This window comes from Rhinoderma darwinii, chromosome 7 (genome assembly GCF_050947455.1).
Source record: "Rhinoderma darwinii isolate aRhiDar2 chromosome 7, aRhiDar2.hap1, whole genome shotgun sequence".
Taxonomy (NCBI): Eukaryota; Metazoa; Chordata; class Amphibia; order Anura; family Rhinodermatidae; genus Rhinoderma; species Rhinoderma darwinii.
In genome coordinates, this window is record NC_134693.1 from 92232709 (window position 1) to 92257339 (window position 24631).

Consider the following 24631-nt stretch of genomic DNA (forward strand, 5'->3'; position numbering starts at 1 on the left):
AATGAAATCTGCACCCTTTTCCACAACTTTTGGTAGTGCCATTTGTTATTTCCTTTTTGGGAGGGGATAAAAGAGACTATTTGCAGTTATCGGGGCTAGTTTTGACCTGAATCTGGCATTGTTCCTTCTATGTCACTTTGAGGCTGGGTTCACACGACCTATTTTCAGACGTAAATGAGGCGTATTATGCCTCGTTTTACGTCTGAAAATAGGGCTACAATACGTCGGCAAACATCTGCCCATTCATTTGAATGGGTTTGCCGACGTACTGTGCAGACGACCTGTAATTTACGCGTCGTCGTTTGACAGCTGTAAATTACGAGGAGCAGCATTTACGTCTGAAATGACGCAGCCGTTTTCTCCTGAAAACAGTCTGTCTTTTCAGACGTAAAAGCCTCTCATCGTGTGCACATACCCTGAGACTTCAATCATCTCTCATAAACTATTGCGGTTATGTTTTTTAATCATGGCAGGGAGAATGTGCATTCCACTAATGTGGAGGAAAACTGCATCTCCTTCGCATTCTCTATGGGTCTCTAAAGTTAACGATATCATGCAAATAGAAAATCAAATTTCTTCTTTGACTGACACATATGATAGATTCTATAAAATATGGTATCCTTGGGCGGAATTTCAGAAATCTAATGTGTATCGTATCCTACTGTGGGGCTCCTTAGGCTGAGGCTACCATGGCTTACTATATGGCTACTGGGAAAGTTGGAGGTATTTGTCTGTGCGGCGGGCCCATTTTTATTTTCCTTCTCTTCTTTTTTTCTTTCTCATTTCCGTGAGTTGGGATTTGTAACATAGAATATAAATGTAATGCTATTGTATCAATTGTTATTACATACCCGATCTCATGTTGTTGTGGGGTTTTGCTTGGATTTGGCGGATATATCCACATAAAGATTATAATAAAGTATTAAAAGATAAAAATAAAAAATAACTAACACTGACCATACATCTCAAATCCAGATGTTTGATCTAGTGGTTGAGGAGGATGCTCGCCGTACACATTAGAAATAAATAGGCAGACAGATTGGTGGCTCATCAGTCATCTGGTGATGGCCTATTGCTAAATATCAAACAATCAAAGTTTTAGTAGATTATCTGTCATTTCTGCAAAAGAACATTACTGAATAATGCCAAATAATCATCTGAAACAATCATTTCTGGCAGTTTCTATCTAATGTGTATAGTGAGCTTTAATGTCATACTTATACTGCCATATAAGATCTGGCCATTCAGCCTCTTGGGCTAATAATTCGGATCAGCAGCAACTAAGAAAACAATAGTTTAAGTATCGTAGGCAATCCCTTATTAGGGCGAGTATGGGAAATAGAGAAAGCTTTGGATCAAAGTAGCTCTCACTCTAGAAGACCTAACATGTCCATTGAAATCAGTGGAAGACCGATAGATTACAATGGGACAATGTGTAATGCTTCAATGAGCATTGAGCGTGAGCTTCCCCAACCATAGTTGATGATCATAGAGCAGACATGGGCAAACTACGGCCCGTTAGGCTTTTTAATCCGGCCCGCCGAACTTGACCAAATCATAGTAAAAACCTCCTTTTTTTTCCCCTTTCCCTGCAATGCCCACGTTTTCCCAATAGATGGCGCACTCAAAACACATTGACCGTTGTTACGCCGAAGGACGGATATATCCGTCCTCAGCAGCTGCTAGTTCGCGCAGGAGGACGGATATATCCGTCCTGTGATGGCGCGGGTACTGCAAGTGTACCCACGCGATCAGCGGCAGGAGCACGGCTGTTATACACAGCCTGGCTCCTGCTGCAACTGCCGGAATCGAAGCGCGCTCCGATTCCGGCAGTTTAACCCATTAAATGCCGCTGTCAATAGTGACAGCGGCATCTAATGTGTTTGACAGAGGGAGGGAGCTCCCTCTGTCACCCGATCGGCGCCCCCGCAAACAAATCGCGGGTCGCCGTCGGGTTTACATGACAGCCGGGGGTCTAACAAAAACCCCCAGGTCTGTCTTCCGCAACTGCCTGTTTGGCGATGCCGGAGGCATGACCTAACAGGTTGCCTGTCAGTTTTACACTGACAGGCAATAATGCTTTGGTATACTAAGTATACCAAAGCATTATATATGCGATCGGCACATCGCATAGTGAAGTCCCCTGGTGGGACTTAAAAAAAAAATGTCAATCAGTTAAATAAAGTTTGTTGAAAAAAAATAAAATAATTACAGTCAAAATCAAATAAAACTACTTTTTTTGCCCAAAAAGTGGTTTTATTCAGTAAAAGTGTCAAAACAAATCACACATACACATATATGGTATCCCCGCGATCATAACAACTTGACCAATAAAATGAACACATTAATGAAACCGCCGGATGTACGGCGTCCAAAAAACCCGCAAAAAACAACGGCAAAATTCTCTCTTTTCTCCCATTCCCCCCATAAAAAATAAAATAAAAGTTAATCTATAAGTCCTATGTACCCCAAAATAGTACTAATGAAAACTACGCATTGGCCCGCAAAAATCAAGCCCACATACGGTCACATCGACGGAAAAATAAAAAAATGACGGCTCTTGGAACGCGGCGATGCAAAAACAAGTAATTTTTTTCTAAAAGGGTTTTTATTGTGCAAACATAGGAAAACATATAAAACCTTTACATATTTGGTATCCTCGTAATCGTGCCGACCCGTAGAATAAAGTTAACATGTTATTTATGCTGCATAGTAAAGGGCATAAATTTATAACGTGAAAATTAATGCTGGAATAGCTGCTTATTTTCAATTCTCTCCTAAAATAAAGTTAATAAAAGTTAATCAATATATTATAAGCATCTAAAAATGGTGCAATTACAAAATACAACTCGTCCCGCAAAAAACAAGCCCTTATACGGCTATGTCGACGTAATAAAAAAAAGTTACGACTCTTGGAATGCGACCATGAAAAAACAAAAAATAATCCTTGGTCATTAACGTGCAAAATGGCCCGGTCATTAAGGGGTTAATGTGGCGCGTATTTCTCTTTATTTCACTTCGTTTCACGTCACCATTAAGCCCTTCGGTTTTCAAAGAGTACAATATCAGCCGTCACTTTGCCACGAAGCATGCAAACTATGCTAGCAAGCAGTCAACACAAGAACGGGCGGCTACTGCTCAGAGGTTGGCAGCTAATTTACAGAGTCAACAGAACTTTTTTCTTGATAAATCACAGTGCGTATGTTATTTTAATCTATTTACATTTCCTCCTCCCAGTATCTGCGAAATAGTATGTAAATGCCATATCTTGCATATTCCTTGAGACAAATTTATTAACTGATAAGGGCTATTTTTCACATTTGAAAGACAGTTAATAAATTGGGTTGTAGTGTTCTTACTGTGCTATGAGGTTTGCACACACTACATTTAATGCTTTAGTATATCCGGCCCAAACACTCCCTCCAAATGCTCCTGGCCCGGCCCCTCTGTCAAATTTTAGAACCCATTGTGGCCCGCGAGTCAAAAAGTTTGCCCACCCCTGTCATAGAGGAATCCCAACAACAGGACGGCAGCAATCAGATAGCTGCTTAGGAAACATGACAACCTCTATATTAATCATCATTAACACAGTCAGATCATTATTGGTAACTATTAGCTCTATGACCAGCTTTAGCTTACACTTTATAACCACAACACCAAACGGTACAACTAGTAGTGTTTGTACCAAGTACAATTATCTTTTCAACAGCTGTTATAATCAAAATACCCATTATGCTGAGGTTTCATCAGTACTGTAATATATGAAATTGATGCATGTATATTGTTGCTTAAACCCAACATACGTGGATAGAGCATCGAGTCTCCCATACAGCCAACCATTCCGTGCTTCTGACACTAAGACAGTGATCACACTGCCTTTTGAAAATTGCAGCATGGTAGGGTTTTCTCCTGGTTTGTGGTCTACAATGGCCTGGACCTTCCTATTTCCAACATTCACCGCCGCAGCTGCAACTGCAGCAACTGCCACCTCACCAAAGGAACTAGAACGAGAACGAAAACCACCTGATGTAACTGTAAGAGAGGTAATAAAAATATTTTTACAATATGTTCAAATTAGAGCAAGGAGAATGAGGTCAGAAATGAATGTGTTGGATACCATTAGACGGTGTCCTTTGGAGACCTCTTGTAGTAGTGTCAACCGGACCTCTAACATTATTCTGTTCTTGGCGATTTACCATGGATAAAACATCAGCCACAGATCTTGGTGTCTAAATGATACATGGAAATATGCAATGTTTTAGGAGTATTCCCTTTAATAATCAGGAAGTAGATACAAACGTAAACCTGAGGATTCATGAAATTGACCACTTTTAATGTAGGGTTCAGAGGGATTACAATGTATAGAATTTTTACAAAAGTTCCTTGTTATAATAAGACTTACCATAGTCATTGAGTCCCTTGGGCTAGTTGTTGGTCGACCAGATGTATAACTCAGAGAAGCTGGACCTGCCTGAGCTCTGCTTGCATCAATCTGTTCTTTCCAGAAAGACAATCGCGTGTTGAACACACCCTGAGCCTAAACACAGGATGGAATAAAAACATATAGATTATAATGTCAATATTTTTTAACTCACGGCATACTCTGCATAATAGCCCCAAGTATCACTGTGGGATTCTTCTAGGAAGATGATGGTGTTTCCAACATAGCTGAGGATGAAGGGTCTCACAGTTTTCAGGATCACTGCTTGCTTTTGTTCAGTAGGAACCTTCCTTGTTTACTTCCAGTGGATATAAATATGTTGTGATCAAGAGGTGATCACACAGGTTATCAGAACTGTATCCTTCAACGAGCCATGCACCTGTGTGTTCATCACATGACCAGGACAGATTTTTATCCACTAGTAGTAAACAATAAAGATTCCCATTGACTGACTACAAGCAGAGAACTTGAAAACTGTGCGAAATTAATACAGAAAGTATAAGGGAAATTTGCACATCTTTTCATTACACAATAAATAAGCTTCATTTGCTGCAATGCTCCTTTAATAACCCTGCATCTATCCTTATTTTCACATGAAGGCTATTTCAAATTCCAGGTGTTAATAAACATCAGAAATGCATGTGTTAATAAGCCAGTTTGTTTGATCAAATCCCAACTGCAGTCTTTTACCTTTACCACTGCAACTGATAATCTATCTGGACTTAGATTTTTTTGGGGAAAAAAATGCGGGAGATTCATTTAAAAAAAATGGGGGAGATTTATTAATACTTTCTTAAAGATTGACAGTCTGAAACTAGACCAAACAGGCAGAAACTGTGCCAAATTTATCACAGTGACGGACGCTGTATGAATAAATTAAGCACATTGTGCTAGACATGTTAGACACTTTTCTCTTATGCAACCACATGGCTGACATACTTTACAATAATATTTTGTGCAGACATCAATCTGGTGCATTTTATGACTTCTCTTAGCCATGCCCCTTTTACAGACACTTTTCAAAAGGAGGAAGGTACAAAATGTGTCTAAAACACATAATTAATTTCGCCCGTGCCATGTTCGCCACTTTTTTAGCGCAATTTGTGCCAGAGTTATGGCACCTTTTGCTAATTAAATCTCCCCATTGCGGTTGGGGAAACGTCTTACCCGGTTGTGGTATTGCAGGAAGGAGCTGCACAGTAGCAAATGTCGTTCTGCCAGAAACCGGTATCTGCGCTTCTCCTCCAGTTCTGCTGCTCGCTGACTCTCTCGGACAAATGAAAGCATGTCTGTATGCAACATGTCCACTTTTTCCTGCAGAAGATAGAAGAACAAATAACCATTGGAGTATCTACCATGGTAGCAGGCATAGCAGTTCTTATGGGGCCCAGCATTCAAAGGGGCACTCCTCCATTCAGAAGTGAGGTGCAATGCGTGACTATGACAGAAATACAAAGACAGAGTAGACACCAAATTCATCACTGTTTCCATGTCCTGAACTCTCCAGCTGCTGAAGGTGGTTGTTGCGAAGCAAGGCCAAATTCCAAGTTTTGCTATGGGTCCCCAAGGTACGTGGTTATAGATAGATAGATAGATAGATAGATAGATAGATAGATAGATAGATAGATAGATAGATAGATAGATAGATAGATAGATAGTGTTAAAGGGGGCAAATGACTATCTGTATTATCTCCCTTTTCTCCGTTCCTAGTCCGTTACCTTTGTTTCTCATATAGTCCGCTTACTTTGTATTGTTCACAATGTGCACACACTCCAGTCCTTCACACACACCACAGGAGTAACATACAACCCTCGCAGATACTTAAATATATAAAAATACTTTACTCATAACATAGACGTGACAAACCAATATACACTACATCAAGATACAATACATTACATAGACAACACAACCACACACAGCGGCCTCTCTTCCTACCTTCCCTGAACACTTTGCACATGTGACTAGTAATGTGTATGTATATATAATATAAATCCAGGTCCCAACCTTATACGGTCTCCTGGTACTACCACTATAACCAAAGCCACATACAGCGCCTGACCATTAGTACATGTACATATAGAGACTCATGCATAAACAGCATATATATATCTACTCATCTATAATCCACATAAGATTCCTAGAATATCTCTATGTACACATATAAAGTCTGCTGTAATATAATTATACTTATATACATACACAGAAAGCACACATATAATAGAACTTAGCTGGCTCCTGATGTTAAGTGCTGAGCGTCCAGGGCTGGCAGGAAAGAGCCCGCACCAAGAGCTTCCCATGACCTATATGTTCCTATCCCTGGGTTGAACCCACCCATTCCATTGACTCCGCCTTATGACCACCCATACACCTTCCAATGTGCATCTGTACAGTATAGGTAAATCTATTCCCAGTATGCTCAGCTGTCTCTACATCCAGTTTACAATGGCTCCTTCCTGTACTGAGGTCCATTGTAATGCTAATAAGGCAGTAGATAAGAATCTATGACCAAATGGCTTCTGAGCATACTGCCACCTCAAAGGGTGAACACCACTGAATAATATCAGTATATACTATATCTATTTACCAGGTATATTTTATGTGGTCATAAAACAGAGTGTCTGGATGGGAACAATATTCTCCTGTAACATTCCCCCTGTTGTCGGTATACCGACACAATATGTTGGAAGTCTGGTCTTTTGTGTGTGGGGTGCTTACATTTCATTGCAAAAACAAGTAAAGGTGAGATCTTCTGTCAACCACTGTGGAGGAGGTATAAAAAAACATCTGTGTAATTGGCACACAGCAGGAAAAACACCTAGGAAGTCCACAGTGGAAAAATAAAAATCACTACTTCTCCCTTGGATGTGAGAAAGAAGATTGTCCACAAGAACATGTATCTTAGAGGCAGTCCATATGTTCTTGCAAGCACATAAGACATAGAATAAGTTTATTCATTTTGCATTTCTGGCCAATCTGTTGGTTCATCTTCTTGGGCATCATCAGTTCTGGTTGTCACCCCATCTTGGAGTCCATCAGAAATGGGTTGTTTGGGCAGATGTTAGGTCACTTTTACCGTCCAAGGCATTCATTGTTTCTTTGTGCATTTCTGTACCTGAAATTATATTAAGAGAACAGTATGCTCCTCGGAGGAGGTCTCCTCAATAGCTGCAGTTAGTACCAAACACAAGGTTCAAGACATTTCATCTCTGCATGTTGTCCATGCTTTCCTTCACCTGTCATTGTTGTCTCAGTTATCTGTCATTTACATGATTAGAATCCATCAGGAGATTTGATGCTCCCCCTGTGGACGGTATCTATAACAGACTACAACACTTGGCACCCTCAGTAGTTACAGTATGAACAGAGGCTTGGGATCATGACTCCTCTGGAGTTCCCCCTTGGACCGGCTGCGACAAAGACCTGCGTCCGACCGGGCGGTCGTTGTTCCTTCAATGCGCCTCTGTGGTACACAGTGGGGCTATCCACTCCCTCACAGAATCCCCAATAGCGAGAGCTATGCTCCACGGCCTATTGGCTGCGCCGCAGACTTTGTAGGCTTGCGCCCAAATCACACCACACGCCTCCATGGGTCCTAGTGGAAGCTATCCGCTACATTTCTTTGGACCGGTTACACAATTGATTGGCAATTGTTGGCCTGACCAACCGCCTACGTACAGGGTTTACCTTAGTAAGAGACACAGGAGAATAAGCAATAGACCTTGGAAAAAGCGTATCAAGACCCAACACCACCATCTTCAAGACCGCAGCCTGTATCACATGCAGTTCTGCTGCTAGGTGTGTTCTGCATCATACTCTTGTCTTTTAGGTACATTATGCATCTGCCTTACCATTCTTCAATGATCTGGGGGTGTTATTAACATTTTAGCACTCCCAGCATGAACTGAACAGCCCAATTCTACAAGAACTTATAGTGCTTGGAGTTCTGTGCACTACAATAGTTTGAGAACCATCAACACCACTATTGCCATTAGATACCAAGAGACAAACAAAATAATAAAAATACCTTGCATTTTAACAAGTAAAAGATTGATATTCATGAGCATACCTTTCACAGAAAACACCAAATGTGTGTGTAAAGTAAGGGTTTTCATGCTATGTTTTCCAGTATAACAAAATTGTACTACAATGAATGTGCATAAACTAGTTAGGAACTCACAAAGTTTATATGCGCATTGCCACTGCTGTTGCATCTGGCAAAATCAAGAGTCACAATGTATGTGAAAGCTGCATGGCCTTACCCCCTAGGGGGCACACCTGTGAATAGAATGGCTTCTACAGTAAAAACGCCATAAAAGCCAAGGCAACTCTAGATATCTCTTGTGTAGACAACCCCCATCCACTGGGCAAACAGGACTGTAATACATTTACATTTTGCTAAGAAAAACAATACAACAAAGAGGTTCTGTAACAGTAAACCAAATCCCTCCCCCCCCCCCTTGTTGGTGATCATGTCTTATCACCACCAACTGAGAGTTATTTAGGTTTACATGAATAATAAATTGTGGGCAATTTTCTATGGGGTATCAATGAATATTACATATTAGGGCCAGATGTTTAGGGATCCCCAACCACAAGTCTTACTGTACCAGTATCCCAATATGGGCATCTGTTGTACCAGTGTCTTGTACCAGCCCAACTTTATCTGTAGCCTGTGTGCTCAGATGTTCTCTCTGTGTCTGTGTTGGAGTACCTGTCCACCTAACATAATTAGATTTCATTGTGAAACCATTATTATCTAAGTTCACATGATTCTTGTGAACTCTTCGTGGACAGAATCTCTTTATGTGCCCAAATTGTAGGCAATGGAAGCACCGGACATTCCCCCACTTCCCAAATTTGGATGCATTAGGATACACAGGTATTTGGCTAGAAGCCGTATCCTGTAGCACATGGTCATGTTGCAGTTTGCTATTAGCTGCTACCTGTCTCCTGATATTTATGGACTTTCTTTTCTTCAGCAAATCCTGCCTGGACTGCTCTATCACTAATGCTGCTTCAATGAGTGATGGCGCTTTAGCCGCGTACAAACGAATTGCGATGTCAAGATATGGAAACTTTTCCACAAACATGCGTACCATTCCTTGTGGGACTCCCATACTATGATCCTTAGTCACTTTCCTATACATAGCTTCAAACCTCCCACATAGAGACAAGGGCTCATCATGGATGGTAGGCCTGAAATTACTTAGGACTTCCGGGTTGACGTCTAAATGCCCTGTTACCAATTTCATGAGGATGGAAAGTCTGTCTTCCTCATCATGAAATAAGCCATTCCTGGGGGCAGTTTTCCCTATGACCTCATATCTTTGATGAAGATGTGTAGGTAACCATAGTTTAAACAGTTCCATGCGATATTCCTGAGGGACAGAAAATTTCTTACAATGTCCCTCAAAAATGTCACAGGAAGTGAAGGGATCTACGTTTGGATCATATCTAGGAATCAGTTTGTATATCTTCATCAGAAATTGCATCCTCTCCATGCTATGGAAAGATTGCAATTCTCCTGTACTACTGTGGCACATTTGTGAGTTGGAGGTGGCCTGAAAATTCTCCACGTCCCCCCCCAATCCACCAACTGTGTCACCAGCAATACTTGTGGCAGCATTACAAGCAGTCCCCTTTGGGGCAGACCTTGTATAGTCTGCAGTAGTCATAGGTGCAGTCTCCTCAGTCCCCCTGTTTGCACTCAAAACACAAATTTGTTTTGTGGGCAAATATTGTTGACGTGATGACTCACCTATAGTCTTTGTCAGATCACTGATAGTCTCATCCCTTTTACCTAGCTCGCTTTTCAGGTCAGCAATAGTCACATCAGTAGATGCTGCTTTTTTCTTATATTCAGTTATGTCCATATATAACTGTATAAAAACCTTGTCAACATCTGCATAATATTTCTCTCTTTCAGCTAGTTGAGACTGTAGCCTGATTATTTGGCTGTCTTTCTCTACGGTTACCTCACTGTTTTCTTTTAGTTGTGTCTCTAAACTGCAAACCTGTTTAACCCGTTCTGTACAACAATAGCAATGTAAATTTCCAGAGATAACTGTCCCTGACCTATTGTGCTGGTCAACCTCCTCCAGCTTACAAATGCTGTCCTCAAAAACGCACACCAGCTTAGCAAGCATGTGAAGGCGTTTAGAGGTTTGGTTCAACACACTACGCTTGGCAATATGCAACTTATCATAGGAACCAGCCTGTTCTAACAGTGATTCCCATAAAATCTTAGTAGATTCATACGTGTTCAGTATTACAGGGTTAAACGTATTGCATTTACTTAACTTTTCAAAAGTTACATGTCCTGCTTTGTCACTCATTGTTATCCTGCGATCCGTGCTACTCCTATGAGTGCTGTCTAGTGGTTGCTGCATGGGAAAGATCCTCTTTTGAACTTCTTTCCCCGACCAGCAAGATTCTATCAAAGGACTGAAAATACAAAACAAAGAAACACAAAAAACAAAAAAAAAAACAACACAAAAAACACAGGAAGTAACCAATATTCTAGGAACTCAACTTAACTAGATTCGCTGTAATTAATCGCTCACACTAGGCCTCAGAAGAAACTGTGCTACCTGTCCGAACCTCTCAGGGATAATAACCTAAGTTCACAGTATAACAAAGATTTCTACTTGATATCCTAATAAAGAGTAATTAAAACAGTCCACGTTCGGGCGCCATTGTTAAAGGGGGCAAATGACTATCTGTATTATCTCCCTTTTCTGCGTTCCTAGTCCGTTACCTTTGTTTCTCATATAGTCCGCTTACTTTGTATTGTTCACAATGTGCACACACTCCAGTCCTTCACACACACCACAGGAGTAACATACAACCCTCGCAGATACTTAAATATATAAAAATACTTTACTCATAACATAGACGTGACAAACCAATATACACTACATCAAGATACAATACATTACATAGACAACACAACCACACACAGCGGCCTCTCTTCCTACCTTCCCTGAACACTTTGCACATGTGACTAGTAATGTGTATGTATATATAATATAAATCCAGGTCCCAACCTTATACGGTCTCCTGGTACTACCACTATAACCAAAGCCACATACAGCGCCTGACCATTAGTACATGTACATATAGAGACTCATGCATAAACAGCATATATATATCTACTCATCTATAATCCACATAAGATTCCTAGAATATCTCTATGTACACATATAAAGTCTGCTGTAATATAATTATACTTATATACATACACAGAAAGCACACATATAATAGAACTTAGCTGGCTCCTGATGTTAAGTGCTGAGCGTCCAGGGCTGGCAGGAAAGAGCCCGCACCAAGAGCTTCCCATGACCTATATGTTCCTATCCCTGGGTTGAACCCACCCATTCCATTGACTCCGCCTTATGACCACCCATACACCTTCCAATGTGCATCTGTACAGTATAGGTAAATCTATTCCCAGTATGCTCAGCTGTCCCTACATCCAGTTTACAATGGCTCCTTCCTGTACTGAGGTCCATTGTAATGCTAATAAGGCAGTAGATAAGAATCTATGACCAAATGGCTTCTGAGCATACTGCCACCTCAAAGGGTGAACACCACTGAATAATATCAGTATATACTATATCTATTTACCAGGTATATTTTATGTGGTCATAAAACAGAGTGTCTGGATGGGAACAATATTCTCCTGTAACAGATAGATAGATAGATAGATAGATAGATAGATAGATAGATAGATAGATAGATAGATAGATAGTGTGTGTGTGTGTGTGTGTGTGTGTGTGTGTGTGTGTGTGTGTTTAAAGTTGGAAAGCATTGTGCCTGTATACTGTGATGCTGAGACTCAACAATGTGAACTATAAGATGCTAATTTATATTAGCAATAAATGCACCAGTGACTTTATAACTATTTATGTATTTATCTGTATATTAACCATCCATACACACCACAACCTCCCCTAGAGCATATATTTCCATAACTAGGAATAAAGGAAGTAAATGGCTCTTTAGAAGTAGCAGTGTACTGGAGGCTCATTAAAAAAAAAATCTAACCAGCACTGATGGGGTTCATACACATTACTAAATACTTTATATATACATGCTATATGGCTTGGCCATTTCATAAACAACCTTTATAAAAAAGATGTATAAAGTATTTCTGCATACAGAAATGCAGTCTCCAAAGTAGCAGTAGTTTGAGTCACACTTAAGATCTGTGACACAAACGTGGCACCCACACAGTTTGCCAAGTTTCTTCACAATTAGAATTCCTCCAGTCAACTGTAAGGGCATGACCACACGTGGCGGATTTCCTCCGCAACTGTCCGCATCAATGCCGCACAGAATCTGCGTTGCAGATTCTGCTGCGGATCTGCACAAAATGTGCAGTACATTGATGCGGACTAGCTGCTGCGGACTGCGGGAAAAGTGCTTCCCTTCTCCCTATCAGTGCAGGATAGAGAGAAGGGACAGCACTTTCCCTAGTGAAAGTAAACGATTTTCATACTTACCGGCCGTTGTCTTGGTGACGCGTCCCTCTTTCGGCATCCAGCCCGACCTCCCTGGATGACGCGCCAGTCCATGTGACCGCTGCAGCCTGTGCTTGGCCTGTGATTGGCTGCAGCCGTCACTTAGACTGAAACGTCATCCTGGGAGGCCGGACTGGAGACAGACGCAGGGAGTTCTCGGTAAGTATGAACTTATATATTTTTTAACAGATACATGTATATTGAGATCGGTAGTCACTGTCCCGGGTGCAGAAACAGTTACTGCCGATCGCTTAACTCTTTCAGCACCCTGGACAGTGACTATTTACAGACGTCTCCTAGCAACGCTCCCGTCATTACGGGAGCCCCATTGACTTCCTCAGTCTGGCTGTAGACCTAGAAATACATAGGTCCAGCCAGAATGAAGAAATGTCATGGTAGTAAAACCAATACGCTCCGCAGCACACATAAGATCTGCGGACTTCATTGCGGAATTTTGACTCTCCATTGAAGTCAATGGAGAAATTCCGCCATGAGTCCGCCACTGCTCCGCAACAGACAGAGCATGCTGCGGACACCAAATTCCGCTCCGCAGCCTATGCTCCGCAGCGGAATTTTACGCCTCGTCTAAACGAACACTGCTAAATTAAAGTGTAAGTCAATGGACAAACGGCACCGCTGCGGATTAACGCTGCGGAGTGTCCGCAGCGGAATTTAAGTGAAATTCCGCCACGTGTGAACCCATCCTTAGTGTTGCTATTGTGATGTTACAAATATGTAGGTGCAACGACAGCTCACCCACATAGAAGAACAAGTGCGGAAGTTTATAGTGCATCAAACTAGTCTGTTTGGTAGCAACAATCACTAGCGGGTTGTAAACTACTTCAGGGAACAAGGTCAGCACAAGAACGGTTTATCAGGAGCTTTATGGATTGAGTTTCCATAGATGTGAGACTTGTATGCATCTGATCAAAACCATTGTGCTGTGGAGCAGTAAAAATGTCACCCTCTGGAATGAATAATTGTGATTCAGCATTTGACAGTGTCAGAGGCGGACACAGAAAACTAGGAGCCCGTGTGCAAAAACAGCACATGGGCCCCTCTTCCCTCAGCATGCCTGCAACTGCTCATACTTAAAATGTATAATGACACAAAAAAAAAAAGAAACATATCCCTGGTAGACCAGGGTGTCACATTGGGTATGTGGACCCACTGGGCTGTACCGCCTTGACGGTATGGCAGCTGGCCAACAGGACACAGGTCACAGTCTATAGTTCGTAAAGTGTACCTGTGGTAGCTCAGACAGTAGCAAGACAGGCTTGGCTAGGACTAGGCAGCAGGCAGGCGCCAGGCGTGGTGTAGCAGGACAGGCGTGGAAAACAGCACAGCACGACTTCAGCTCAACACGGCACTTGACCAGGATAGCACGGGATACAGGTTACAGGTAGCAGGAACAGGGAACACTGGGAACTGGAAAACACTTAGGAGACCATTTGCATAGACATACTAGGATAACGAAAACAAGGCTCAGGCCAGGCAGGAAGGGGCAGAGCCCTTCTTATAGCCCAGGGTTCTGTGGAAGCAATCAGCTCAATCTCACACCTGTGTGCGCTCTGGCTCCAAGGCTGGACTGAGCTCACGAGCGCACCCTGGTGGTCACTGTGGAACAGGACAGCCGCATGTGCAGACATCTCTGGAGAGAAGGGCGTCGACCAGATGGAAGGACTTCGTGCTCAGCGACAGATGTTACAGTATCCCCCCTCTTATGCTCCCTCCTCTTGGGACCAGAACGAGAGAGAAACTTCTTAATGAGGGTAGGAGCATTAAGATTTTCTTCTGGCTCCCAGGACCTCTCTTCTGGACCAAACCCCCTCCAATCTACTAAAAAAAGCTTCTTCCTCTTACTTTTTTTTGTGTCCAGGATCTCCTTAATCTCAAATATCTCGGAAGAACCGCTGGGGGCAACTGCAGGGCTAAGAGTCTTATGGGGGCAACTGCAGGGCTAAGAGTCTTAGAGTAGCGGTTCAGGACCACAGGTTTCAGGAGGGAGACATGGAAGGAGTTGGGGATATTGACGGTAAGAGGCAGCCGAAGCTTGTAGGAGACAGGGTTGATTTGTTGCAAAATCTCGAAGGGTCCAAGGAACCTGGGAGCAAACTTGTACGATGGCACCCTCAGCTGGATATTCCTAGAGGACAGCCAGACCTTAGTACCTTAGTACGTCTTCTTGTGTCTGCCTTTCTTTTAATGCGGTCGGCCGCCAGCAGAATAGAAGATCGGGTCTGCTGCCAGATTTGTAGAAAATCCCTGAATGAGTCAACTGTAGGCACCTGGGTTGTAGGGGAAACAGGGAGAGGTATTCGAGGGTGTTGGCCATAGACAATGAAGAATGGACTCTTAGCGGTGGACTCACTAGTGTGGTTGTTGTAGGAGAACTCGGCCCAAGGAAGCAGCTGCATCCAGTCATTATGCTGCTTGGAGATAACGTGCCGTTGATAGTTCTCCATAATCTGATTTATTCTCTCGACTTGACCATTGGACTGGGGATGGTAGGCAGAGGAAAAGTCCAACTTGACACCGAGGAGTACGCAGAGGGCTCTCCAGAACTTTGAGGTGAACTGAAACCCCCCGATCCGTCACAATATGCATAGGCAAGCCATGAAGATGGAAGATGTGTTGGACGAAGAGATTGGTCAGTCGAGAAGCAGACGGTAGACTGGTCAGTGGAACTAAACCAGCACCACCCAGACCGTACTGCAGCCAGCAGAGAGAGGCAGGTCCGTGACAAAGTCCATAGCAATATGCTGCCAGGGGGCATCGGACACAGGCCGCGGCTGGAGCAGGCCTGCCGATTTGGAGTGGGCAGCTTTATTTGCTGCGCACACCGTGCAGGAGGAGACAAAGTCTGTTATGTCTTTTGGCAGCGTGGGCCACCAGAACTGACGAGCGATCAAGTCTCGGGTCTTACGGAAATCCACGTGCCCTGCCAGTTTGGAACTGAGACCCCAGCAGAGGATTCTTCTTCTGTCTGCCAGACGCACAAAAGTCCTCCACGGGGGAATGTGTCTAACTTGCAGAGGGTTGACAGGGATGATGCAGGACAGATTAATGATATTCTGTGGAGACTCCATAGTGTCCTCTGTCTCTAATGACCCGGACAAGGCATCGGCCCTCACATTCTTGTCGGCCGGACGGTAGTGGAGCTCAAACTGGAACCGGGCAAAGAACAGCGACCACCTGGCCTGACAGGGATTCAGTCATTGGGCCGTCTGGAGATAGGTGAGATTCTTGTGGTCCGTAGGTATCAAGATGGGATGAACTGCGCCCTATAATAGTTGTCGCCACTCCAGAGGCAATTTGATGGCCAGCAACTCCTGATCCCCAATCAAGTAGTTGTGTTCTGCGGAAGAGAAGAGTTTGTAGTAACAGCCACATACCATTGACTTGCCCTTGGAACCTCTCTGGATCAGGAGTGCACTAGCAGGCGTCCACCTCCAATGAGAACTGTCGAGAAACATCTGGATGATGGAGGATAGAGGCTGACGTGAAGGCACTCTTCAGGCTATTAAATGTGGCTTCCGCCTCTGGAGATTACACCTTGGCATTCATGCCTTTCTTGGTGAGGTTAGAGATAGGAGATGTCAGAGAGGAAAAGTTTGGAATGAACTGTCTGTAGTAATTGGCGAATCCCAGGGAGCGCTGTATGGCCCTCAAGCCTTGAGGGCTTGGCCATTCCAGGACAGCCTTTAACTTTTCAGGATCCATCTTGAGACCTTGATTCGAGATGATGTAGCCCAGGAAGGGTAGAGTATCTCTCTCAAACACGCACTTCTCCAACTTGGCGTACAGACGATTCTCCCTTAACCGTACTAAACTTGACGGACATGTCTCCGATGAGTCATTGGATCTGGAGAAAAAAATCAAGATGTCATCAAGATAGACCACAACACAAACATAGATGTGGTCACGCAAGATGTCATTAACGAACTCCTGGGAGACCGCGGGAGCATTACACAGACCGAAGGGCATTACTAGATGTTCATATTTTCTGTGACAGGTGTTAAATGCCGTCTTCCATTCGTCACCCCGGCGAATCCGGATTAGGTGGTAAGCCCCACGCAGGTCTAGTTTTGAAAAAATCTTGGCTCCATGTATGCGATCAAACAGTTCAGAAATTAACGCCAACAGATACCTATTTTTTACCGTGATCTGGTTGAGACCCCGGTAGTCGATGCAAGGATGCAGAGAGCCATCCTTTTTCTTGATGAAGAAGAACCCTGGCTCCTGCCAGGGAGGAAGACTTCCACATGATGCCCCTCTCCAAGTTCTCCTTAACATAGGCGGACATGGACAGAGTCTCTGGCACGGAGAGAGGATATACCCTACCACGGGGAAGGGATGCCCAAGGATTTTGGGATGCCCCAGTGTGGGGGAAGCGACTCCGCCTCTTTCTTGCTGAAGACATCCGAGAATGCAAAATAATGACCAGGCAATCCTGCTAAGGACTGAGGCAAAGGAGGCTGAGTCAAACTAATCTGCACCAGGCAACCTCTCCAGAATTCCAGTCCAGGACTGGGGCATGTAGACGGAGCCAGGGCAGACCCAGCAGCACAGGATTGACAGCTTTAGCCAGGACAAAGAACGAGAGGTGCTCAGAATGGAGGGCTCCCACTTGCAGCCTCAGCGGCTTAGTCACAGCTACAATTGGGTCTGGCAGAGGTAGTCCATTCACAGATGCAACCATCAACGGCCTCTCCAGAGGGGCTGTGGCCAATTGGAGAAGATCCACCAGGTCTCTACGTATGAAATTAGAAGCGGATCCAGAGTCCAGATACGCAGAGACCCGATGCGTTTTCTCGCTGGACACTATGGTCACAGGAATGGACAATTTAGACAAAAGGCCTTCTTTACCCAGGGTTGTCTCTCCCACCAACCTTAGGCTCTGGGCCTTTTGGGGACACAGATGCACAAGATGGCCTCCGAGGCCGCAATACAGACAGAGTCCCGAGGTGCATCTGCGTTGTCTCTCCTGCGTGGACAGCTTAAACCGGTCCGTCCTCACAGACTCCTTAGGAGGATCAGCATCTGAGGACAGCAGGGGTTGCTGCAAAGTAGGAACCGGAGTAGGGAGTCCTCCCTCCCAATGAGCTTCTTGGAACCGTTCTCGGATCCTTATATCAATCCAGGTGGCCAGAAGGATGAGGGCATCCGGGGTAGACGGTAGCTCGTCCCTAATCCTAGGAGACAATCCCTGCCAAAATGTAGCCACCAGGGCCTCACTGTCCCACAACAGTTCTCCCACCCGGGTGCAGAAGTGGATGGCGTACTCGCCCACGGTGGTGTCTCCCTGGCGTAGGTTCAGCAAGGAGGCTGCAGACGAGACTCGTCCAGGCTCCTCAAACACTGTGTGAAATGTCTGTAGGAACCCCTGGAAGTCACGGGTCTCAGGTCCTTGTCTCTCCCAGATAGGCTTCGCCCATGCAAGGGCCCTGCCAGTGAGGAGAGAGATGATGAACGCGACCCTTGCGCCATCAGACGCGAATGCCCTTGCATACAGGCTAAAGTGGATCTGTCACTGGTTCAAATATCCACGGCAGGTCCTCACTTCTCCATCATAGCGGTCAGGAAGCTGCAAAGAAAATCAGGGATCAGCACTGCCAGGAGGTGTAGTTGGAGGGTCAGTACTGCCAGGAGGTGTAGCAGGAGGAACGGCAGCTTGCACCTTTAGCATACGTGCAATAATGTTCAATGTCTGAAGGAGTTGGTCCTGTCGAGACCGGAGGTCTAGCATATCCGCCCGCATCTTGGATTGACCAGCGGGGTCCATGGCCTGAGCCTACTGTCACGTTGGGTATGTGGACCCACTGGGCCGTACCGACTTGACAGGACACAGGTCACAGTCTATAGTTCGTATAGTGTACCTGTGGTAGTTCAGACAGTAGCAAGACAGGCTCGGCTGAGACTAGGCAGCAGGCAGGCACCAGGCATGGTGTAGCAGGACAAGCATGGAACACAGCACACAAACCCTATGTCATCAGAGTGGGCTCCCTCTTCCCCCTAGGCCCCTTTGTAGCTGACAATGTGGTGGGCAAACTTGGCAGGTGCTAGGAGAATACCTCGTAGCTGAATAGGCAGTGCTGTGACACTTGGAGGAGGAGTGGGAAAGTTCTGGGACGGTTTTTCATGGATTTTATCTGGGCTGCTTTACAGCATACAAGGGACGAAAGAGAATTGTCAACTTCCAGCTCTGTGGCAACAATTTTGGGAAGAACATTTCCATTTTTTTACAAAATGCACAATGATTTGAAGTCAGTAGAATTAGACTGAATAATACAAAGCCCTGACTTCCATTCCATGAAACACAGGTATAAATAGGAGAGCTGAATGCAAACCAGGCTTCTCTGAACATCATCACCCAACCCTAATACGTAAATAGAAGTCCCAACAGATTTTCCATACATAATATTGCCATAATATTGAAAATATCAGTGCCAAATATTATTGAACAAACAGCAGCGCTCCCTCTGCAGTGCCAGTAACGTTTCATAAACAGCTTTGAATAAATGCTTGTTTCTTGTACTTACCTTCATACTTTCCAAATTACGGTCTCTTTGTCGCTCCATTTTCCATGCATCTGACATACACCTATCAAGGGTATTTGCTCTCTGGCGATACTCCATTTCATAACGGTTTTGGCTTTCCTATGTAACAGTAGAAGAGAAAATAACAACGGAATTGCAATATTAGCAATAAATTGAAATTACGTTTTTACCCAAATCTCACCCTTTACAAGCAGGAGCAATTCTGGTAATAAGGCAAATCTTCTGCAGGGAAACTTATTCTGAAAACTGTAAGCACAACAGGGGTGTTATGAAGGCCATAAGCATATTGTTAAAGGCAAGCCCCTCAGCTGTCTCCATACACAGAACACAAGTGACAAACAGCTGACCGTTCCTGGGGAGCAGCTTCAAGGTATTAAATTTTTTCTATAACCCAAATCTTCTAAATGGAGAGGTATGGGTAGAAGGAGTTTGTTAAGAAAATGATTATAATGCAGTCCCCTAATATTCAAGTGTAGGTTTTACTTTAAGTAAAAATGTGGTATTGTTGAGAACAATTTATCTTTATACTACATATGTGCAATTATATTTTGCCGTTATGTAATTTTATTATTATTTCTAATTTCTGGCTTGTCTCTGGACACAGATAGCAACCTATGTAGAAGAAGCTGCATAATAATGTGGCGACATAAAGTATACAGAATGTGAAGCACTAGAAATGTATTGTAAATCATACTCACTAGTATAAACTTCATATCCAGCTTTGTGTTCTCGTCCATTTGTTGGATAATCTCACCATGCAACGTCTGAAACTAGAAAACAGTCAAAAGTTATTCTGTCTGAACAGAACAAGGATTTTTTTTGATCGTTGATGCAAATTCGTCTAGAGTTTTTAAATCAATTTAAGGTGTGTTCACATCACATTAGAATGGGAAAGCTCCTGGCGCATGTAACAAATCTATCTATAGGGCCCCACTGACCCGAAATATGTCAAAAGACTAATCTTTTGACATACATCGGTGAGGTATGCGTTGGTGTACCTTTTTTTTTACAATGGAAACCTATGGGCAACTTATAACACTGTTTCCCTTTACAATGATATTGGTTTAGAGCCTTCCATTGGAGGTATACATTGGTAAATACTCCTGACGTATACTGCTAACAGCAGGCTCTGACATAATGTGAGCAGAGCCTTTAATGAGTTGCCGAGCAAAAAGGGAGTGGTCTGTAAACTCCTAACACTGTAGAGCTTCTTTAGCTGTCCTTGTGCGTGAACAAGACAAATTATATATTCTTTTTTTTTTTACCCTACTGTATCACTATTTGATTATTAAAAAAAAACAAAAAAATAAAAACAGAGACTGTCCTTTTGCCTCCATGCTGCATGCAAGGTCAGCTACAGCAGATCTATAGTGTTTTCACACCAAAACAAATCCACACATGCACTTGTTCTGGCAAGTGACATCATTTAGGGGATGTTCACACGGTTAACAAAATACGGCTGAAAATACGGAGCTGTTTTCAAGGGAAAACAGCTCCTGATTTTCAGCCGTTTTTTTAATCGTTTTTCTCTGTGTTTTTTACGGCCGTTTTTGGAGCTGTTTTTCTATTGAGTCAATGAAAAACGGCTCCAAAAACGGCTCCAAAAACGGCTGAAGAACTGACATGCACTTCTTTTTTGAAAATGAGGCGTAGAAAAACTCCCAGTCGGAACAGAACACCGTATTTTCCATTGGAATCAAAGGGCAGATGTTTGTCGGCATTCTGGTTCTGATTTTTCAGCCGTTTTTTGGGACGTTCACGGCCTGAAAAATGGCTAAAAATAGCCCGTGTGAACATACCCTAAGGGTTCTTCACAGTTCAGTACATTTGAAAATGCCCATGACTCAAGTAAGTAGAGTTGTCTAATAATGCAATATCCCTTATGTGGCCCCTGTAACCGAATAAAATACACCCCAGAAACATAGTTGGATCTTATTGGTCACATCAGCCGTTTATTAAGTACAATAACCAAGAATTATTCATTTTTAATAGCATATTAAATAACATGGAATTCCCACAATGGAATTCAAAACATAAATAAATAAACCGCGACCCTATCAAGGTCATAACATTAACATTTTAACTACAACATGAATGACAGGGGCAAGTCCTTCTGCAGATGACCTCAGATTGATAACAAAGCCTTCAAAGGGATCCATCCCCTCCACCACTTTTAATGATCCACTTCAAGGACCCCCCCCCCCCCCCCCCCCCCGAAGCTGCCATGACAAAACAAACAAAACAATACACTACACACAAAACAAACTCACACCTGCAAGACAACCAGTAACCATTTACCCTAAACCACAGTGTTAACATAAAAACAAAACACAGAACTCCGCTCCTTTGCCCGTGCGATTACCATGATGCACATGCAAGTCGTGAATGCTTTAGTTAGAGTGTATCTATCATTCCCCCTCCCCGTTTTTCTGGGTTTTTTTTTCACCCTGTTCATGCGTCATTAGCTCCTGGCAAAAATATTGTAGCTGCATGGCTGAAGTGTGGGATCTCTCTATGTGTCTGCCAGTACATCGTGTACTGTTGCCGGTGCCCTAAGTTCCCAGAAATCATTGCGGAAGCATCAAGAGTACTGACTCTATGAGCAGAAAGTGCTTTGGGAAGCCTATGGGAGCGCGCTGGCTGGAGAGGAAGGATATCCATATCCATTATTAATCAGTATGGTATACAGATAGCGATGGTCAGCGGAGGTTTTGTTTACTTGGAGAATGCCACTTAGCAACATAGATAGGGGGATAGAGAGTAAAAGAATGCAGGTACCAAGCCATAGTTTGTAAATATACTACATTAGTAAGGTATCATTCTGTAAATATGCAGTTCAATTGTGAAAAAAATTATTTAACTGATAGTTTCCCTTTAAGACCATAAAGGTCATATAGTAGTAAATTAGAGGATTCTCAAAGAATGGTAATTATGTTTCTCTTACATAGAGAGATATTTGCATTTATTTCCGTTTTGTTGTGGCTGCCATTTTTGAAAATGTGACAACATGAAGTGCAGTCATATGAATTAGCTTCTCAGAAACTGATGCGCTACTGTCATTTTGTAAGCATGATCAAACAAAGCAACAGTTATCAACCAGTGGCTGGGCAGCTAATTTATTAGCAACAACCAAATCGGCTGCATTTTCATTTGTCCCATTTTAAAAAATGGCCAGAATCTGCAGAAAAATTTTGGTAAAATAAAAAAAGAATTGGCAAATGCTCTATCCTCTATTTTACTAATGCATAGAACATTTTATGTTTTAAGTTAAAATCATCTTTAAATATTTCAACAATTATTAGTTTATTCAAAAGGAGAAAGCAATATTTCCCTAATAATATAACAATTTTACTTAAAATTCCTTACCACTACATTAATCCCAGCACTTGCATTCTTGCAGCTATCAGCCATCTGGATAAGTAGCTGACCTGTAAAATTAAAAGCGAGAACATTGCATTTATGTAACTGTATATGTAGCTCCTGATATGCTTGTCAATACAGTACAATTCCTGGAAACACATAATTGGGAGTGTGTGCCTTATTTGTCATAGGTTGCTCTTGGAATGGTTTCTAATGAAACTGTATAAGCACTACTACATGTAATAAAAATTCCTATGTGTTTTTTACATGAGATTTTTAATAAAAAAACAACAAAACAAATAAGAGTAGTAGATGATACAATAAAAAAAGAAACTCAACATGCTCTAAAATCTTTGCCGTACCACAGTTACAAAAAAATAAAATTTCCATTCACTAAGGATCTATTCGCAATTGCATTGTAGTTTCCATTCACTCGCGGAGAACATGATGCAGTGCTGATCCCAATGGCTCCCAAAGGACTAAATTGACTTACAATAGGGTCTGTTGAGGTTCCAAAAACACAGATGTTTATTAGTAAGATTATTATTTATTCATAGCGCCAACATATTCCGCAGTGCTGTACAGAATTTGACCTCAGTTGCTGTCCCCAGTGGGGTTCACAATCTAAATACCCTATCTGTATATTTTTGGAGTGTGGGTGAAAACCAGAGTACCCGGGCAAAAACCACGGGAGGAGCATACAAATTCCATGCAAACAATTCCATGTAAACAAATAAAAGGACAAACATATTTTTTTATAGCAAAACTGGCTTGGGATCTAAAAGCAAGAAGAATTGTAAAATTATACATTATACTTCTCTCTAACAATTTTGACAAAAACATTCTCTTGCTATTGTTATTTTAGCAGCCAAAAGAATATATTGTGTAAACTTCCGTGTATATTTAGGAACTGATTATATGGGACCATTTAGGAGAGCAGTAGCTATATCAAGAGTCAGGGATATACCAGTGAGAGAGGCGACAAAGGTTTGAATTCCCGATCAGAATTTGGTCACCGTGGGGCATTACCACCATGTATGAACTACTGAACGCATTGTCTAAAACATATAGGATTGCTGGATGGAAATATGCGTGACAGTCTAAGTGGGATCATATACCTATACCAACACAGAAGAACTTTGTATCACGTCTCAATCAAAGTTGTGTTAAAGAGGCTCTGTCACCACATTATAAGTACCCTATCTCCTATATAAGGAGATGGGCGCTATAATGTAGGTGACAGTAATGCTTTTTATTTAAATGATCTGTTTTAAACCACTTTATGAGCGATTTTAGATTTATGCTAGTAAGTTGCTTAATGCCCAAGTGGGCGTGTTTTTACTTTAGACCAAGTGGGCGTTGTACAGAGGAGTGTATGACGCTGACTAATCAGCGTCATGCACTCCTCTCCATTCATTTAGGCAGCGCATAGAGATCCTTTTAGATCGCTATGTGCTGTCTTATACTAACACATTAACAATACTGAAGTGTTTAGACAGTGAATAGACATTCCACAGGATGTCTATTCACAATCTGTGCACTTCGTTACTCTGTCTGTGGTAGTTGCAGCAGAGGAAGCGTAATCTCGTTGTAACCTGTCATCTACAGAGTAATCTATGGGGCCGGGTAATACACGGCCATCACCGGAATGTGTCCCGAGTGATGGCCGGGTTTTCCGTGGCTTGCGCTCTATCTCCTCCTCCTCCTCACAGCGCAGAGTGCATGTGAGGAGGAGGAGTTGATG

General features: G+C 42.8%; 1 protein-coding gene across 1 annotated transcript in view; it reads right to left on the minus strand.

Annotated features, from left to right (window-relative positions):
- The window catches only part of BAIAP2L2 (BAR/IMD domain containing adaptor protein 2 like 2), a 191175-nt gene that overhangs the window by 53445 nt on the left and 113099 nt on the right, over positions 1–24631 (minus strand). The window contains exons 4-10 of the mRNA XM_075833680.1: positions 22894–22955; positions 20226–20297; positions 19510–19626; positions 5609–5755; positions 4403–4537; positions 4118–4229; positions 3804–4032 (exon numbers count right to left, since the gene is read on the minus strand). Coding sequence (XP_075689795.1) covers positions 3804–4032; positions 4118–4229; positions 4403–4537; positions 5609–5755; positions 19510–19626; positions 20226–20297; positions 22894–22955 — 874 coding nt within the window. The remainder of the gene's footprint in view (positions 1–3803; positions 4033–4117; positions 4230–4402; positions 4538–5608; positions 5756–19509; positions 19627–20225; positions 20298–22893; positions 22956–24631) is intronic.